Source organism: Sabethes cyaneus, chromosome 2 (genome assembly GCF_943734655.1).
Source record: "Sabethes cyaneus chromosome 2, idSabCyanKW18_F2, whole genome shotgun sequence".
NCBI classification, from domain to species: domain Eukaryota; kingdom Metazoa; phylum Arthropoda; class Insecta; order Diptera; family Culicidae; genus Sabethes; species Sabethes cyaneus.
The window spans coordinates 33127918-33145660 of record NC_071354.1 but is presented as its reverse complement, the minus strand read 5'-3'; the positions used below and the strand labels follow the sequence as shown (position 1 = coordinate 33145660).

The window sequence follows — 17743 nt, the reverse complement described above, 5'->3', positions numbered from 1 at the left end:
CTCGATTGATAATTTTGACTAGAACACATGCGTCCCAAGTGTCCCATACGACCGCAAACTCGACAATTCTTTTGTATAGCTGAACAATCTGATGATCTGTGGTAAATTCCGCCGCACCTCCAGCAATTGGTTGGAGCGTGATAATGTGATCCACCTCGGCCGGAACCTCGTCTACCGGCCCGATTAAATCGTTGCGTTCCTCTAGCTCTCCAACTTGGTTGCGCTTGCTGCGCATGATAGTTTTGAGAAGAAATCGCAGCAACTAATAAGTTATCGCCACCTCCATGAATTCTGTGAAACTCTTCTTCGTTAGATTTTTCGATTTCTCGAGCTTGCACCGCATCCAACAGCTCTTTCGTTGATCCTTGCTTTACCCAGTTTCGATGGGCTAAAACTCGTACTCTAGAATCGTCGGCACCTTTTGTGATTATTCTAACGACGGCTTCCATCTCCTCACCTGGTCCGTAGTCACAGAGTTTTGCTGCCGACACCACGCGTCTAACAAATTGAATACTGCTTTCCGTGGGCGACTGACTCATCGTTGTCAGTTTGCCCCGTTGAGACAAGATGTACGTCCTAGACCCAAAATATTCATTCAACCTTGCCATAGCATTAGAGAAAGGTTGTGTGTTCTCGTCTGGCATCCCTGGAGACGTAGATGTAGTAAGGAATAACTCCCGAAGCTTTGCACCCGCTTTGATTTTAAAAACATTAAACTTAGTTTGCTCATCTGCGGTCTGTATGAGTTGCAGTGAAGAAATCAAAATTTCCTTCCAATATTCAAAAGCTCGCTTGTCGATTTCTCTTTCGCCTTCAGATGGCAAACATTCTGGCATATTTAGTGTACTTAAAGTCCAATTGCTCATACTAGATAGAAGCAAGGATTCATTACTTGTTTGATTTGATTCTTCACGTAGAGTACTGGAATGTGCAAGAGGGTAACCGTCACCGATGTTTCTTATGGTCAATTGCGTTACTTGCTCTCGCAAAGTATTATTCCTCTCGAGTGCTTCTTTAAGTTCCCTCAAAAGTTTCTTCTTGGATATACTCCTAGAAACGCAGAGAAAAAAAAATCCTCCATGAGAATTTGCTTTTTTAAAACTACGGAATAAACATGTTTGAGTTACGTCCTCTCATCGTAACTCTACTTGTTATTTATCTTTATAATAATTTTCAACCCTCCGTCTATACTACGGGGCAAAATTATTTCATCAATTTCAGATCCGTCTATACTACGGAATAAACATATTTGAGTTACGTCCTCTCATCGTAACTCTGCTTGATAATAATTTTTAACCATCCGTCTATACTACGGAGGAAATTATTTCAACAATTTCAGATCACCGCCTACTGCTATCGGTGTCTGTATATCCACGAACTTGGTTTTATACTTACTTCTTATGAGCCGAAGGTTCAGCTGCGCCACTGTCGCGACCGATCCCGGATAATGTCTGGTCCATGACGATATTCCACTGCTTTCCTCCCTGATGACTGCTCTCTGATTGGTCGTGGATTCGCGTCCGATTTTCTTCTCACCGCTGGCTGCTGCTTGTAGTTGCTGGAGTAGATGCTGCTTCCTTTGCGTCCGTTCGATGAATGAGGGACTGCACCGGGGGAAAGCAATTATATAGCTGGCGTACGAAGACGCCAACGATGTTTCAAAAACCTTTAAATGCTTTCCGCCCGATGACTGCTCGCGTCCGATTTTCTTCCCACCGCTGGCTGCTGCTTGTAGTTGCTGGAGTAGATGCTGCTTCCTTCGCGTCCGTTCGATGAATGAGGGACTGCACCGGGGGAAAGCAATTATATAGCTGGCGTACGAAGACGCCAACGATGTTTCAAAAACCTTTAAATGCTTTCCGCCCGATGACTGCTCGCGTCCGATTTTCTTCCCACCGCTGGCTGCTGCTTGTAGTTGCTGGAGTAGATGCTGCTTCCTTCGCGTCCGTTCGATGAATGAGGGACTGCACCGGGGGAAAGCAATTATATAGCTGGCGTACGAAGACGCCAACGATGTTTCAAAAACCTTTAAATGCTTTCCGCCCGATGACTGCTCGCGTCCGATTTTCTTCCCACCGCTGGCTGCTGCTTGTAGTTGCTGGAGTAGATGCTGCTTCCTTCGCGTCCGTTTAATGAATGAGAGACTGTACCGAGGAAAAGCTTTTATATAGTTGCAGCATCGTGTGAAGAAAAATCTCTCTGCCGTCGTCGCTGGCTGATTGGTGGAACACTGATTTCTCAATAATCATTTCAATAATTATTAATTATTTAATTTTTTATTTTTTTTATTTTTAATTTATTATATTTTGCCTTAATTGCTACAAAGTGGTACGAATTACAAGTAATAAACCCACTAGCAATAAAATTAGGTAACAAAGGGAATCAAAACAAAACACACAAAAACGTCAAACCAGAGTTGAGGTTAGGTACCGTGCAAAGGTTTATGGTTAAGCATGTCACAACGGCAACAGTGCGAAAAATGTTATTTAGATATGACAACATTTGAAATCCCATGCATTTGCTTCTTGATGCGCACCAACAGGGAAGTCCCATTATAAACAAAGGCAATTCTCCGCTAAGATTCAAAATTTAACGACTTTTGATTGTCTTGACGCCTCTAAGTCTATAGTTGCTGTACGCGCACCGGTTGTTTTGTTTCCACGTTTACTGCTGTAGCTACCGAGAGGACCGGGAGCAAAACCGAAAGTTGCTCATTTAAAGAGCGCATTAAGAAGTTTTTCTGCGTCAGTTTTTCTCATTGTGTTTAGTCTGTTTCTCATTGTGTGGATTTATTTCTCATTTCTGAAAGCAGTTCTACTCATTGTGTTGAACAAAAAAAGTTGCACTTTTTGCACAATGAGTGAGGAAATAACAAGCCTGGCTCACATGCATTGTTGGGCACCGCTAATTCGCTAAATCGCTAACCGGCCAATCGAGAAACGCTAATTATACTTTATACTTTATACTCAGACTAGTCGAATTGTTGCTGATCCATAACTCCAAATGAAGTGCCGCTGTTTATTTTAAAATTATTAAACTGTAAAGCATTTTATCCATTGACTGAAGTTTTTGGAGCGTCTTAGTAGAATACGAAACCTAAAAATAAAAAATAAGAAAACTTATCCAATTTAATTCTACTATGTGTATTTTATTCACGACAGATACGTATTTCGCCTACGACTTGCAGGCTTACTCAGTGTCTGTTTTCGAACTACAGAAAACAGACACTGAGGAAGCCTGCAAGTCGTAGGCGAAATACGGATCTGTCGTGAATAAAATACACATAGTAGAATTAAATTGGATAAGTTTTCTTATTTTTTTATTTTTAGATTTGATCCATTATAATAGGTTTTGATCTTAGTTTAATTAAGAAAAGCCGTGTAATATATATAAATTAGTAATAATTTGTACAGTGATAGATTACAATGCAAGTTGCTCCGATATATCAAAAATAAACAGTGACTGTTAATTTTGCAGTTTGCAATTAGTGATTAGCGAAATTTCCACGATTATCGAGCAAATTGTATCGGCTAGCGAATTAGCGGTGCCCAACACTGGTCACATGGCTACACTCGTATTTGTGCGACGTCGCCGTTCTTATATTTCTGGTGTACCTCAAGGCAGTAACTTGGGTCCAACTTTTGTTCATTGGCAGTAACTTTTATTTATTATATTCTTCAACAACGCTTCCTCTTGCAGACTGGTATATGCTGATGATCTTAAATACCTGACGATTCGTTGCAACGAGAATAGTCATCGTCTCCAGGCACTTTTGGACACATTTGTAAATTGGTGATAAATCAAACTACTTGACTATCAACATTCCTAAATGTGAGGTAGTGATATTCCACCGTATTAAATCGCCAAACAAATTGATGGCAATTGATGGTCAGATATTAAAAGAGGTCGACTGCGTTAACGATCGTAGTGTCACACTATACCTGAAAATGACGTTTGATCGGCATCGTGCAGTGATAATTTCAGAAGTAAGCCGTCAGCTGGGATTGATCGCCAAAATTGGACGAGATTCCAATGATCCGCATTGTTTTAAGGCACTGTAGTGCCCGTTAGTCCGTCCGATTCTCGAAAATGCATTGCTAATTTGGACACCGCACCAGCTCTATTGGAACCTTCAAAATGAACGATTCCAGAGAAGATTTATACGATTGGCGAAGTCCAGAAGATAGCTAAATACTTTTGCTGAAAATGGCACCTCTCGTTTCGATACTCATTCGTCGAATCACCCCCTCAAGAGTGAGGTGCAGGATAAGTGGCTATCTTGTCTCAACCATCGCCACGTCTCAAAAAAAAACCCAAGAGTGTCCCCGAGTTGCGCACGGAATACATCGCTCGATCCAATGTAGCTCTGATCAGTCGCGTCAGTTTGTCCGAAAAACCGTGTTCGTGCATCAAAATTCATAACTTCTCCCAATCGACTGTATCATATGCAGCTTATTAAACGATTATTCCATTGGTTTTAACTATAAAATAGTTGAATAAGCTACTCTTAAACAAGACTGTTTGTTGGATTATCTTTCGTTCCACCTCCCTCTCCAACTTCGCCATTGAGGTGTTCCTTGAAAAAACTTATAATAGTTATTCTAATTCTTCACAATCTCTGTCCTGCTTCTGGTGCTTTGACCAAGTTCTTCCAAGTGGCAATGCTAATTTAAGATAATTTTTTCAAGTCTATTTTTTTCCTCTTCACCGCTTGTTGGTATTCCCCATCAAACCAATCATTTCTTATACTCCGGGGCTATCAGGCTGCCAGCAGCGGTCTCTCCAAACCATTTTCGAGGGTTGAAGCACCTAACTCCTCGGAAAGAGGTAGTGCCATATCCCGTAATCGCACGTACATAGTTCTCGGCAGATTGCGAGTTATCTAGCTGCCTAATGTTCAGCTGAGCAGGACAGCTTTGACGCGTCCGGTGTACAGTTGACAGTTTCGAGCTCACACTGCTAGTAGGTGATGGTCAGCGAGTGAATATTCGCACTCCGTAGGGAACGTTTGTTCATGATGTTAGTGATTATATGGTCAGGTGAACTCTAGCTGGCTTTGTAGATATCTTTGCATGGGAAAAATGTGTTTCGGATCACTTGAGCAGTACCCGAACCCGACACCATGCCCGGTTATCCATGCCGCATGTTCCGAATCGAATTTTCTTGATTGCAGCGCATCTATAAGGAAAAGCGCCGGCATTGTCTTCAAAACTACCATTTTCTGGGAGAGCAAAATTTTATTAGTTGATTACTTTCCAAAAAGGACTCAATGAACGAGCAGCGTTGATTCACTGGCTCGAGCCGTCAAGCATGTAAGACATTGGAAAATAAGTGACAATTTGGCACGTGTTTCTACTAGACTACACTTCCATTGGTACTCAGATTGTGAAGAAAGTCCTGAAGGGTGTAGAATTCACAGACATTGAATACCCACTCACCCAGCTATATCGAACTGAAGGCAGACGTAGACAAACAATTTGAAGAAAGTGTGAAATTAAGTCCTAAAAGTTCCTCAGCCGCCTCGTTAACCAGGCCGACTCGAAAAGGGCACTGTTCGTTCCATCCCATTCTATGAGAGCATTAACCTCTTCGGCGGCATTTCAACGATTTTATAAACATGTTTCATAAACAAATATAGTTGTCACTTATTATTTTCCGCACCATTGATTATTAAACGCAAAACATTACACACTGCACATCAGTGCATCGTGTATAAAATGCATCAACGCAAGGAAATTGTACACAGATCAATGTGTTCAACACGTGTGCAAGGTCCATCTAACCTTTCAAGGTGTATTTAAAAAGCGCATTTAAAAATGCACTCAACGTTTGAAAGAGATCTTGTTTCTCGATCAATGTTACTGTGTATCTTAGTCCTTATGAACCATATGTTAGTCAGCACTACGGCACAGGGCCAACGTCTGTGTGGCAACGTGTTGGTCCGCACACTGGCCATGATGTGCGATGAGTTCCCAACATTTCCTCCGCCACATTACAACAAAAGGTTCAGCTGTAAGTCTCGATTTGTTTGAAACGTTTCCTTATAATTATATCATTACTGATTGCAGATGAACATCGACTACCACTTAACGACGAGGCTAATTATGGTGTTTGGAAAATTGTCAGACAATATACGCCACATATTTCCTATGATAATTTCGATCTCTTTAAACAAATACCCTATTGGATAAAATTATTCCCGAAGCATGGAAACAAACATCAGGTCGCGAAAAGAGGCATTTTTGAGTAATGCTGTCTAAAGCCATGTACTCAAAGTCAACTAAAAACGTTTTGCGCAAAGCTTTCCACTAAACAATAAATTAAACACTTCGAAAAGTCGGATATACCATCGAAATGCAACTTGCAATTGCAATTTTTTACATGAAAAGCCCTAACAATGTACAACCGGTCGCCACGAAAACTATCTTTATACCAACAGAATGTCTGTATTGTTTTTCATCCCACAAATAAAAGAATCTCAATTCAACAATATAATACCTAAGATTTAAAAACGTATGTATTTCCGAACTAAATTCTTAACCAGCAAAATGCACCCTTCTTCGGCCTAAACTTCCGCGCCCACATATCGGCTCACATCCCCGATTGTCCTTTCTGCAGCGTCTGGGCGAAGCGGTTAGCAATGAGTAGAGAAGTATCAATGAATCGATTCACACAATTGTTTAGGCAGGATTCCGTCCGGCTGTCCAGTTTGCTGCCCGGTTTGTCCACACATTTGTCCCAGCAAATGTCGTTGAACTCGTGAATCTGCCGATAAAAATGTACCGGTATTAGTGAAAATGTCTAGTACTACATCGCACACGAAACACTAACCTGAGCACTCAGTTGAGCCTTCTGTTTTTCGGCCATTAGGAAGTCCTGCAGCTCGGGGTCAACGGAGCTTTTCGATGCATCGAAGTCTGCCATTGTGTAACACGTTGATATAGATTTTTTAAGTAAGGAAATAACTAGAAAACTGGACGATTTTTTACAAAAACTTAATCTGATGTAATGAACACACAGCACTTATTAAATATCCTGTTCAGCTACCAGCAACATGCGTGATCCATCATTGCGTAACAGAACTGTCAAAACTTATCGTTTGGTTGCAAAGTCAGAACGGTATGCACCACCAACTAAATTTAACATTGAAATTCAGTAAGTTTTAAATATAAATTATGAAGGAACAATGAATTATTTCTTACATTTTTCTAGAGAAAACTCTGAAAAATGCAGATGTGCCAGATGTAAAGACATTTGTGAATACATAAGTTTAGTATAGGATGTTTTTCACCGAATGTATTACTTTATGGTCTAATCTTTTGCGTAACATATTGAGCTTGCTGACGTTTATCGTACGCACGCACATATCGATGCGCGATTTGTTGTTGCTGTTGTTAGATTTTACATTGATTTTACACGTTTGTTTTTGTTTTCCCCCAGTAAACCTTTGCACGGTGCCTAACCTCAACTCTGGTTTGACGTTTTTGTGTGGTTTGTTTTGATTCCCTTTGTAACCTAATTTTATTGCTAGTGGGTTTATTACTTGTAATTGGTACCACTTGTTTGCGGAAACCGGAAATACCCGACTTTTCCGAAGCAGGAAAATGATAACAATTCTGTACAACATATATTTTTGCCCTTTTTGCAGTTTTTTGCTTCTGGGTCTTACGAATAAGTAATCAAAACAAACCCCACAACACTGTCAAACCTGGGAGGAAAAAAACGCACTGACATCTGCGTGCAATGCTTTGTTATACCCCGGTAAAAAAAAACATACGTTTGAGTGATAAACGATAAGTTTTTGTAGCTTTTTGCACTGGGCTTAGCAAGCTCTATATAATTAATGAAGTACTTTGAATTTCAGGAATTTATACTTGCACATAATGTCTTCAATCTCTGGAATCTCTGTTTAGGAGTCTTTTTTTCTCTTTTATTATCTGATCAATATTTACTTAAACAAACTTTTGTAAGTGCAGACTTATAATGTCCGCAAATACTATTTAAAAGATGGGTTAAAATATCAACATAACTTTCGACCTGATAATTGTTTTGGAGAGCATTATGGCTAAAAAGTTGTCTGCCAAAAAAATTTACGCTTGATAAAAACACAAAAAACGAATATTTTCAATGTATTGCGATCTTAAAAACTCTCAACTTTGGTCGCACATCGATTATTACAATTTTCAACTGCCAACAACAATATAATAATTAAGAATGCTATTTTAAAGCTGCTACGCATTAAAAATGCTGAATTATGCCTAGTAGCGTGTAACTTGTAAATATAAAGCAGTTTTCAGCAGCGGGGTGCTATCCGTATCTTAACGAACGGTGTTTGACAGTCCACTTAACGAAGGGCGCTATTTCAAAAAATGCAAGAAATAGCGCCCGTCTGACAGGTAGATTTGCTGCCAACCTTTGTCGAGATGTGCTGAGATGTTGGCAACAAAAACATGGCACCCATCGCAAGCCCCTGGTTTTCAGGCTTAGTGCAGTGCTTAGCGGTTACTTTGGAAGTAAATTTAGAAAAGAACATTTTGTCATCGTGCAACCCCTCAAAAACGAAACTTTAACTTCGATCGTTTTTTGTCACCCAAATCACCTTTGGCGACGCGCTTGTTTACCAACAAATGCAAATGCAAATTCGTTCTGCTTCGTGAATCCTGACGGAAATAATTTGTTCTTAAAATATGACTTTTTCCCAGTGAATTTAATTGCGTTTCTTTACAAACAAGTTTCTCAGTCCAGTTTTAATAATGTCCAGCAGTAATACGTGTGAAAGTAGATTTAAGAAACAGCCCTCAACATTATATAATTCGTAAGTAACGGTAATCAGACGAAAGTTTTTCGTAACATTTTTTTTCTCTGTTGCGTAGGTGCGTTCGATATGTGGCCCGAAATATTAAACGATACAAAAACATTGAATACCTAGAACTAATACCACCGTTGATTAAAAATGCACTAATTGTGAACATAACTCGAGTTCAACGAGGATTTCACGACGACGAACTGCTGGAAATGCTTTTGAATCGATCCCTTACACGAATGAATCTGTCCAGTTCGACCATCACCGACCGGACGTTGAATTCCCTGGCGGAAAAATGTCCACAACTGCGAAGCCTTATTCTCACCCAGGGTAAATATCGGTTTACCCAAACCGGACTGGAAACGTTGATCCGCAAATTACCCCACTTACAACAACTGTCGGTGAAAAACTGTCCCCTTGTGGACGACAATTTGATCACCCAACTGGCTGACAATTGTCCCAGGCTGGACCTGGTGGACTTTGAGTCATGCCCGAACGTTACCGATCGCTCGGCAGAATCGATTAAACGGCTTAAGTTGACCAAACTGAACCTTGCGCGAACCCGGATTTCCGACGAATTTCTAAAAACAATAGCGAGCGACGCGAATGGCTGCTCGCTGGAAGATCTAAACGTCGGCCACTGCCAGATTACCGCCGCCGGTTTGGTCAAACTGCCCTGGGATACCATCAAATACATTGGATTCGAAGGATGCGACATTGAAGGTGAGTGCCCGGCTCAAATTGGTTGCGTTCTGAAACAGTTTATTTCCCTCTCAGATTTAGAGTTCATCGATATGAGCAAGAACCTTAAGTATGTACAATGGACAATATCCAACTGATGGATATTGCGCCACGCCCAGTGGACATGCAATGTTTAACCTACTTCAAAGTACTAATGCGAAATTATTACTAGCGCAGATATTTTATTTACACAACTATTTTACCAACAAGTAAGTGAATCGTCTGAGACGATTATTAGATGTAAGTGATTTTCGTGTTTTCTAACCATAATTTATCTACCTACTATCAACGACGAAGCTCTAGTTTTAGATGACCTACCAGTGAAGCAATTAACTAATCTTTAGATATTAGATGTGCGTTTTAAGTGATATTTTTAATGTAGCTATACTTTACGTCTTACTTCCAACTATGAAAAACCAAATTATTCATTCATTCTTTCCTGTGATTAAGGTTTTTAGAAGATATTCAATATAATTTGAATTAATACCTACGGAATTCCAAATGTTTGATGAACATTTTGTCTGATTACTACAGACCCAAGTCCAATAGTTTCATGAGGACCAAATTCCTAATCTTTTGTTTGGCTGCCTTTCTGGAAGGGCACTTAACATTTTTAGTTTAAGTATCTGTCTATCCTCCAAACATAGTGAAAAAACAAAAATAACATGATGTATTAATGATCAAATCACATGTCTAACATACACAAGTAACCTAGAAGCCACACGATGCCCTATTTTATAGAAAGCCTAGATTTGAATACATAATATATATGTCACATAATTCAACAATAAGCGAAGGCACTTAGATAGCAAGTAGAATTTTTACATAAACCACTTATGCTATACACAAAGATACGGATCAAACTAGACCTAGGTTTGGTCCGAAAGTATGTCTTACTAAAACGACTAAAATGATAACAAAACCACAACATGGACCAGCTTCGAGGCACTTTCGTCGTACGGAACTACCGAAATAGCGCAATAAGGGAAAAAACTAAATTCAAGGTGAAGTGATAAATTAACAAAATATGAAATTCAAATAAGCGGATATTTAAATATTTAAAACTTTTAATTCACATTATGATCGCATTCTCACGGTGTTGACTCGCCGAAAATAAGCGAAGTCATTCTAAATACCGCACAAGCATAGTTAATCTACTAATAATAATCTATATTACGGACACAGTTAGTAAGGTTATAGGAAGTAAATTTTTAAACAAATCTCTGTCATCGATGTACGTTTCCGTCTTAATTCTCATTAGATCTCTAGAAATGATACAACGTAATGTTTATGATAAATTCTAACTGTTGTTCAACCTATCTAACTAAACTACTACGTACTAGCAATTAACGATTACAAACAAAGAATGAAAAATCAAAACACCACACAGAACGGGATTTTAGCAGATACGAAAACATTAGGTGATACTGGTAGCCTCAAAAGTCATCTTTATCTTTAGAGTAGCTAGTTTGTGCTTGCATAGCTCCAAGAACGGGTAGGGTTTAAAGCACCTGAGAGCAGAAATAACTCTCACTCCCTCTGTTAATTTTTATTGAATTTCATTATTCTTCAACTTTTGATATGGTACAATAACGTATTCTCACTGAGTTATTACAGTTTTAGCAGCTTCTATGTTTTCGTTTTAGCATAGTTTATAATGAACCTATTTCTCGCAGCTCTCTTACCGTTTTTATGACTCCCAAGGGTTCCTGTATGCGTCTACCATTCATGTAAAATTCTTTATTCTAGCAGATTGATATGAAGTGATAAACCCAAACAAAATCCATATATCTAAGCCTCTTCCACGCCGTTATGAAAAAATTTTTCTTCCCTGACTTTAAAGATTGGGTTACTTGGTACGTATCACACATTTCTCTCATGGATTCAACGGAAAGATGTTGGTTATAACGTGTGCATTGAAAAAAATGACTAATTTCGAATGGCGATGAAAAAAACTACAAAAGATAATTTAATGGAACAAATTTTCCTACGATCCTATTTCTGCTTCTTGTTTATCGTCAGTCGGTCCGTCTCCTCCAGTATCTCTTGGATAATGGGTCGTAGCCAGATCCAGTAAAAAAACACGGTCTTCTTCGCGTGATACTTCTTGATGAAGGCAAATGTTTCTGACCAGCGCATTCTGGGTGAATACCTGCTGCTCAGATACGGCCGGCATTGACGAAAATGTCCATTTTGGCCAAGTACTTCTTCAACGTTTGGTCGGTTGCTCTGACTTCCCAGCCCAAGGTGCGGAACGTTGAGGCCACCTTACTTTCGATTTTCCTCCAATGTTGTAAATCAAACGGGAATCAAACGATGCCTATACTCTCATCCGAACGAGTATAAGAAGCATAGTATCCAACGCTTACGCCACTGACGCAAGCACACGACAAATAGGCGCCGTTGCTGTGCGCAAACATTCTGCTACCTACACAAAAGCGAACGCACAGCCTCGTAACGTGTCTCGCACGAATCAGACCGCACGACTGTGCATATTGATTGTGAGGAACGTGCTCCTCGAGCCAAAGATGCTGTGGGCTTCGCAACACCATCTTCCTCTTCAGATTCTGCTGCACTTTACGGCCAGGCAGCACCAACGGGTGACCGGAACCAGGCTTTCGTTCGATGCTCGCGCCTTTTTTCATAAAGAAGAGGATGCTGGATCGGACAGTGATAAAAATACCCAGCATGAAAAAAATGCCGTGGACACGAAGTGCTTCACGATGTCCAGCTCCGGAGTGGAGCTGGCAGCAGGAAAAAAGCATCGAGCGTAGTTACTTGGCTATTAACGCTGTCAATTTTTTCTTGTACACAACAGGGTTACGATTAGCGATGCATTAACAGATCAATCATCAGGTAGCAGAGTAATCGCATGAAAAATTGCAAAACTCAGCTTATTTTTTAATGGAATCCCACTATATCCGAAATATCTTCGAAGAATCTAAAGCAAATTTTACCAATATATTTTTTTATTGAATCTCAGTGAAGATAGAACCGAACCGTACTTACTTACTTAATTGGCTTGCCGTCCCAAGACATAGCCTGATGAACAAAATTTCTTCAATTTACTTGGTTCATCCTCCATACTCTGTTCTGTACGCCGCCGAAGATCGTTCTAAGCCCTCGTCTTTCAAAAACTCCGAACACTCGCAGGTCCTCCTCAAGTCTTTGAATCTCCCGGCTGCTGGTGTCATTGTGCGCCGTTGCCGTCAAGATAGAAGAACCGGACGAGCAAATACACTATTTTTTACCGACGCCGAAGTTGTCCGCGAATACTAAGAGCATGTGAAGGTTCGTAATGATGACACCGAGCTACTCTCGAAGTAGCTTTTAAGTAGGGTGAGCACACTTCCCAATTTACCAGGACATGTCCTATTTTCGCGTGTGTTATCCTGGTGTCTTGGTTTACAGCCGAAAATCCTGATTTTGGAAATGAAATTCTACTTTACTGAAGAAATTGAAATACAAATGTTTTTAAAGTCCTGTTTTGCCAGCCTCTCAAGAAACAGGGTATCTTATCTTCATAAATGTTACGATGACCGATTTTACATTTTCAGTTTCAAAAATGTAGCATACTTTCAGTTGTTTACACTGCTGTAGACCCGATGACCAGACGTACGGTAGTTGTTTTCCATGAGACAGCATGTTCTTTCTAAGTACAGCTAGCCCTAAAGCCCACCTAGGGATCAACTATTAGGTTAGTAACCAGCAGGTGTTGAGCCTAATCTATAAAATTCTCATCGATGGCCGGTTTGTCTCAAATATCAGCAACATGCGGCAGCATACGATACAGTTAAATGTGAAGAGCTATGGCAGTTATTGCACAAGAACGGTTAACCGGACTAACTACGCAGCTAAGTCCTTTCGTACTGTCCTCTGTCCTTTGGGCCGTGCCTTATACTATTTAACATCGCTATTGAATGTGTGACCCGACGAGCGAGCATCGAATGGGACGAACTTCAGCAAAACTGACCAACTTCTTATTTTCGCAGATGACTTTGATATCATTACGAGGAACTTTGACACGGTGGAGGCAATCTACGCTAGTCTTAAATATTGGACAAAAAATCAATGGGTTGCTAACCAAATATATAGAAGGAGGAGCCTATAGAGAAAGTAACGTTCACTTCCCATGGACAGGTACTATTTAAGCCGATGAACTCGAAGAGGAAGTCGGGCTATCTTTTCACTGTAGCCTTGCTTATGGAAGACATACGTACACTTGCTGCATTTGAACGAAAGGTGTTGGACTATTTTTGCCAGAGTACAGAAAGCAGAAAATGGCGCTGGCATATGAACCATAAGCTCCTACTTGAAGAGAATCCCATCGTATACGTGGTGAAACTCGAAAGGCTACAATGGGCCAGCCATGTTGCCAGGATGCACCACCGGGACTAGGAAAAGAAAGGTTCCACGTAGTGGGTACCTTGACCAGGTTGAAGCTGACTTGCGAGTGTCGACATACTTGACGACGAACAGCCCAGGACGAGTACAAAGGAAAAAAGTTCCCGATGCAGCAGAGCAACCCCGGGTTCGTACGGTATACCTTATTCGTTTTTTGTCTGCTTTGTAATGTTTGTCTGGGCCTTGCCAGATTATTTGGCGACTTTTCCCCTGGTTTTCGGTGCATTTTTGATGGTAATTAAGTTTAGCTGGCTCACTGAAACTCACCATAGCATTTATACAAGAAAGCGTTTGGCTCTACAACAGCGTTTAACTTGGTTATTTGCATAGTTGGAGTGGTACATCATCTTTGTCTAGCATTGTAACTTGTACCTTCTGTAGTCTAAACACAAGGAGAGGAAGGTTAGGTTGGTCAATTTGGCAAATCTATATTATATAGACTAATCTCAAGTTTTTAGTCTTGACCTTGAAATGAGGTCCTACATATAAATTAAATAAATTAAATAAAATAAATCAAGGGACGGTAGGGGAAAGACTACTTGTCAAGCATAGCTACCAATAGCCCCCCCCCCCCCCCCCCTTCCTTTCCGCTCTTCCCCTCCTTCACCAAAAATTTTCATTTCTTTCCCCTACCGTCCCTTCATCAATTGTAGAACCATCGTTTCAAAAAATATTAAATCTATATTTTCATCCGCATGTTTGGGCAAATAATGTCTCCCAAATCCTAGAAATTATCCAACGAAGTGCCGTTGCTAGCGGTTCTTGGCCATTTTTGTAGAGCTCTGCCGGGAGTCGGTCCTTTCCGGCGCTCATTCGAAGCAGCAGTTCGAAATATTGCTTCCACCTGTCAACCACCTAGCGCTCGTTTGTGATTAGATCCCTTCCCTCGTCCCTACACATGTCAGGTTTAGGTGTGTAACCCTTACGAGTTTGGTTCACTTTCTCGTAAAACTTGCGCGTGTCATAAGCCCGGAATAGTTGTTCCAGCTCCTCACGATCTCTGTCCTTCTTGTGGCGCTTTTTCCTCCTCAGAATCGTGGTCAAGTCATTCCGCACGCGTCGATACTTGGTCAATTTCTCTCCTGGGATGGGAATAGGCTTAGATTCTTTAGCGCTTGTTGGCATTCCATCCGTCAAACCAGTCATTTCGTGCACTCGAGGTTTCCCCTCCTAGCACCACGCTTGCGGCCGCGTTGACGGCCGAGCGTATCATTCTCCATCCGGTTTCGAGGATCGAAGCATCTATCTCCACAGAGGAAGGCAGAGCTTCATCCAGTATGCGCGCGTAGTTTTCGGCAACTGGCGGGTTTTTTAGCTGCCGAATTGTTTAACCGAGGAGTTCGTCTTTGTCGCGAGGTATAAACCGTCGATAGTTTTGCGCGCACGTGTACTGCTACTAGGTAATGGTCCGAGTCGATATCCGCACCCCGTAGGGAGCGAACGTTGGTGATGTTTGAGAAAAACCGGCCCTCGATGAGAATATGGTCGATTTGGTTCGAAGCTCGTTGGTCAGGTGATCTTCAGGTGGCTTTGTGGATATCTTTGTGGGGAAAGAAAGTGCTTCTGACCACCAAGCCTCGGGAAGCTGCAAACTTGATGCATCGCTGGCTGTTGTCGTTCGTGTCGGTGTGTAGGCAATGGGTCCCGATCACCGGTCTATACATTGCTTTCCTGCTGACCTAGGCGTTCACATCCCCGATGACGATCTTGATGTCCCGGAGTAAATGCACCCGTCATCTTTTTCATCTCCACCTAATCAGCACCACCGTAGGGGTTTGAATTCGCATCGCGACATAGCTCCTAAAAACAGGATTTCCCAACAGCTTTGGGACTCTCGAACCATGTACTTCGTTTTGGCGGTTTTAATGGGACTTACCAATCTCGTTGCTTCCCGTTTGAAAAGCCTCTTCCTCTACTCTACGGTTGATTCTGATGATATCGACGTCATCCGCAAAACCAAGAAGCATGTGAGATTTGGTGATGATAGTTCCGTTTCTTTCCACCTTTGGTCTTCGTATTGCACCTTCTAATGCAATGTTGAATTCTCTAACCTGAATGCACCCCCTTGCTTCAGTCCATCGTCTCGTCACGACGTGACGTCCAGCGTCAGGAAAGCGACTGAGATCTCACCGGCTATTCTGACTCATGATTTTGACCCATCCAGCATCTAACGTATCAGCATAATTAGTTTCGTCGGAAAACCACGTTCTAGCGTTATCTGCCACAGCTCATTTCGTTGGACTGAATCGTACGGCGCCTTAAAGGCCACAAACAGATGATGTATCTGCAAATTTTACTTCCGAAACTAACGATACTGAACGTAACTGACGCAGGGTAAACATCTGATCCGTCATGGAGCGACCCTCACGAAAACCAGCTTGGTACACGCCGACGAAAGACTGCTAACAGTCTCAGTCTACAGAACAAAATACGGGAAAGCACCTTATAGGCAGAATTGCGCAATGTAATGCCACGATAATTTTTACACTCAAGTCGATGTCCTGCTTTGAAATTTTTCACAGAAAACGCTGTCAGATATTCGCGTTCTGCCAGTTTTGCCCATTGCATTTCCTATTGCACTATCGACCTTCATCTTACACTAGGATATCCGTATATGGCAGGTTATGTTAAAAGATATTGAAATCTTAGTAAATTTTGTAGGCGAGTATAGTTTATGAACTTATTAATGGAAAATGTTTTAAAAATTCTAGGTCTACTGTTTTTCTAGGAACCTGTAAGGGGATTTTCCGATTTTCTCGGATAACGCTTATTTTAAAAGTTCATAACTTTGTAACCAAGTTTTATAGAACAATTTTTTTTATAAAAATGCAGCAATTTTTTTCGCAATCTAGGAAAAATATCAGTTGAATAAAAATTTTCACCAATTTTCCACGACGATGGGAAACTGTAAACAAAAGTCGGAAAACCCGAGTTTTACTTCTTAGAAAATTTTTTGAAATATTTTTCTCTTATTTGCCAGCTCATTATCTTTTAACAATCAAAATGTCACGATACTGTTATTTTTATTTCTAACAATTAACGACGGCACATAACTGGTCCGTTTTGCTTGTTAGACTTTTAAAATTATTTTGAAAATAAAAAAATTTAAGCAAACGCCACTTTTATGAGTAAAGAGGAAAACGGATCGGAAAGCAATATTCAGAATTACTTAGTTATTACTTTACCCACCTTTACTCATTGTCATTAGAAGTATGATAGGACTTTGAAATAAGTAAAACTAGCAATATTTAAATTCAACCACATTTTATACTATTCCAATAATTCATGTCTTCACGTTAATTAATCAACCGTGTAGGTGCGTGTTTTTAATCGATCTGAAAACCATTCCCTTCGATTACTTTTACATTTAGATGAAACATTTTTCGGAACAAAAATTATTACCTCCTAAAACCAAATGTTAAGGAGCAAGTAGCAAGCAAGCACTTAAAAACTGATCAAGTAAAACAATAAAACACCACTTTAAAAGTAGTATAGTTCATCGTACGTAAGGTAACTCAAAAATATTACAATGAATGAAAATTTCTAGCTATAACATATATGAATAATCACGAAAGCATTCGTTCAATTTTTTACACTTCCCGCCACCATACCCGCCCCAAAACTTAGTATCAGTGCATTAATTAAAATTTTAGGCGGTCCACTAACTAATAACCATTATTAGCATGGAAAATTCCACAACTACTAGATGTAGTATTCCTCTAACCGGAAAACGTGATATCCTTCAATGTATTGATTCGGCAGTTCAAGCGGAATTAATTTTCTCAACATTTAAGT

The 17743-nt window shown here is 40.5% G+C and overlaps 3 protein-coding genes across 3 annotated transcripts; 1 reads left to right on the top strand and 2 right to left on the bottom strand.

Moving 5' to 3' along the window:
* Positions 1-496: 496 nt before the first annotated feature.
* LOC128735252 (uncharacterized) lies at positions 497-5200 on the bottom strand. Its single transcript, XM_053829746.1, has 3 exons — positions 5109-5200; positions 1396-2144; positions 497-1050 (listed from the first exon to the last, which is right to left on the bottom strand). Exons 1-3 carry the CDS (start codon positions 5198-5200, stop codon positions 1025-1027), a joined length of 867 nt encoding a protein of 288 aa, XP_053685721.1. The 3' UTR covers positions 497-1024.
* Positions 5201-6490: 1290 nt separating this feature from the next.
* LOC128737627 (mitochondrial import inner membrane translocase subunit Tim8) lies at positions 6491-7069 on the bottom strand. Its single transcript, XM_053832302.1, has 2 exons — positions 6832-7069; positions 6491-6765 (listed from the first exon to the last, which is right to left on the bottom strand). The coding sequence occupies exons 1-2, from the start codon at positions 6922-6924 to the stop codon at positions 6592-6594; spliced, it is 267 nt and encodes an 88-aa protein (XP_053688277.1). The 5' UTR covers positions 6925-7069; the 3' UTR covers positions 6491-6591.
* A 1652-nt stretch (positions 7070-8721) lies between these two features.
* Positions 8722-10345, top strand: LOC128733894 (protein AMN1 homolog). Its single transcript, XM_053827748.1, has 3 exons — positions 8722-8815; positions 8874-9526; positions 9581-10345. The coding sequence occupies exons 1-3, from the start codon at positions 8754-8756 to the stop codon at positions 9640-9642; spliced, it is 777 nt and encodes a 258-aa protein (XP_053683723.1). The 5' UTR covers positions 8722-8753; the 3' UTR covers positions 9643-10345.
* The last annotated feature ends 7398 nt before the right edge of the window (positions 10346-17743 follow it).

Bases quoted from the DNA above. Each gene is read 5' to 3' on its own strand.
- LOC128733894 (XM_053827748.1), top strand. From the start codon at position 8,754: ATGTCCAGCAGTAATACGTGTGAAAGTAGATTTAAGAAACAGCCCTCA. The intron at 8,816-8,873 runs GTAAGTAACGGT...TCTGTTGCGTAG, and splicing joins CCCTCAACATTATATAATTC to GTGCGTTCGATATGTGGCCC. The intron at 9,527-9,580 runs GTGAGTGCCCGG...TTTCCCTCTCAG, and splicing joins CGAAGGATGCGACATTGAAG to ATTTAGAGTTCATCGATATG.
- LOC128735252 (XM_053829746.1), bottom strand. From the start codon at position 5,200: ATGCCGGCGCTTTTCCTTATAGATGCGCTGCAATCAAGAAAATTCGAT. The intron at 2,145-5,108 runs GTACTGCTCAAG...TCCTCGGTACAG, and splicing joins GGGCATGGTGTCGGGTTCGG to TCTCTCATTCATTAAACGGA. The intron at 1,051-1,395 runs GTAAGTATAAAA...CTGCGTTTCTAG, and splicing joins GAACCTTCGGCTCATAAGAA to GAGTATATCCAAGAAGAAAC.
- LOC128737627 (XM_053832302.1), bottom strand. From the start codon at position 6,924: ATGGCAGACTTCGATGCATCGAAAAGCTCCGTTGACCCCGAGCTGCAG. The intron at 6,766-6,831 runs GTTAGTGTTTCG...TTTTATCGGCAG, and splicing joins AGGCTCAACTGAGTGCTCAG to ATTCACGAGTTCAACGACAT.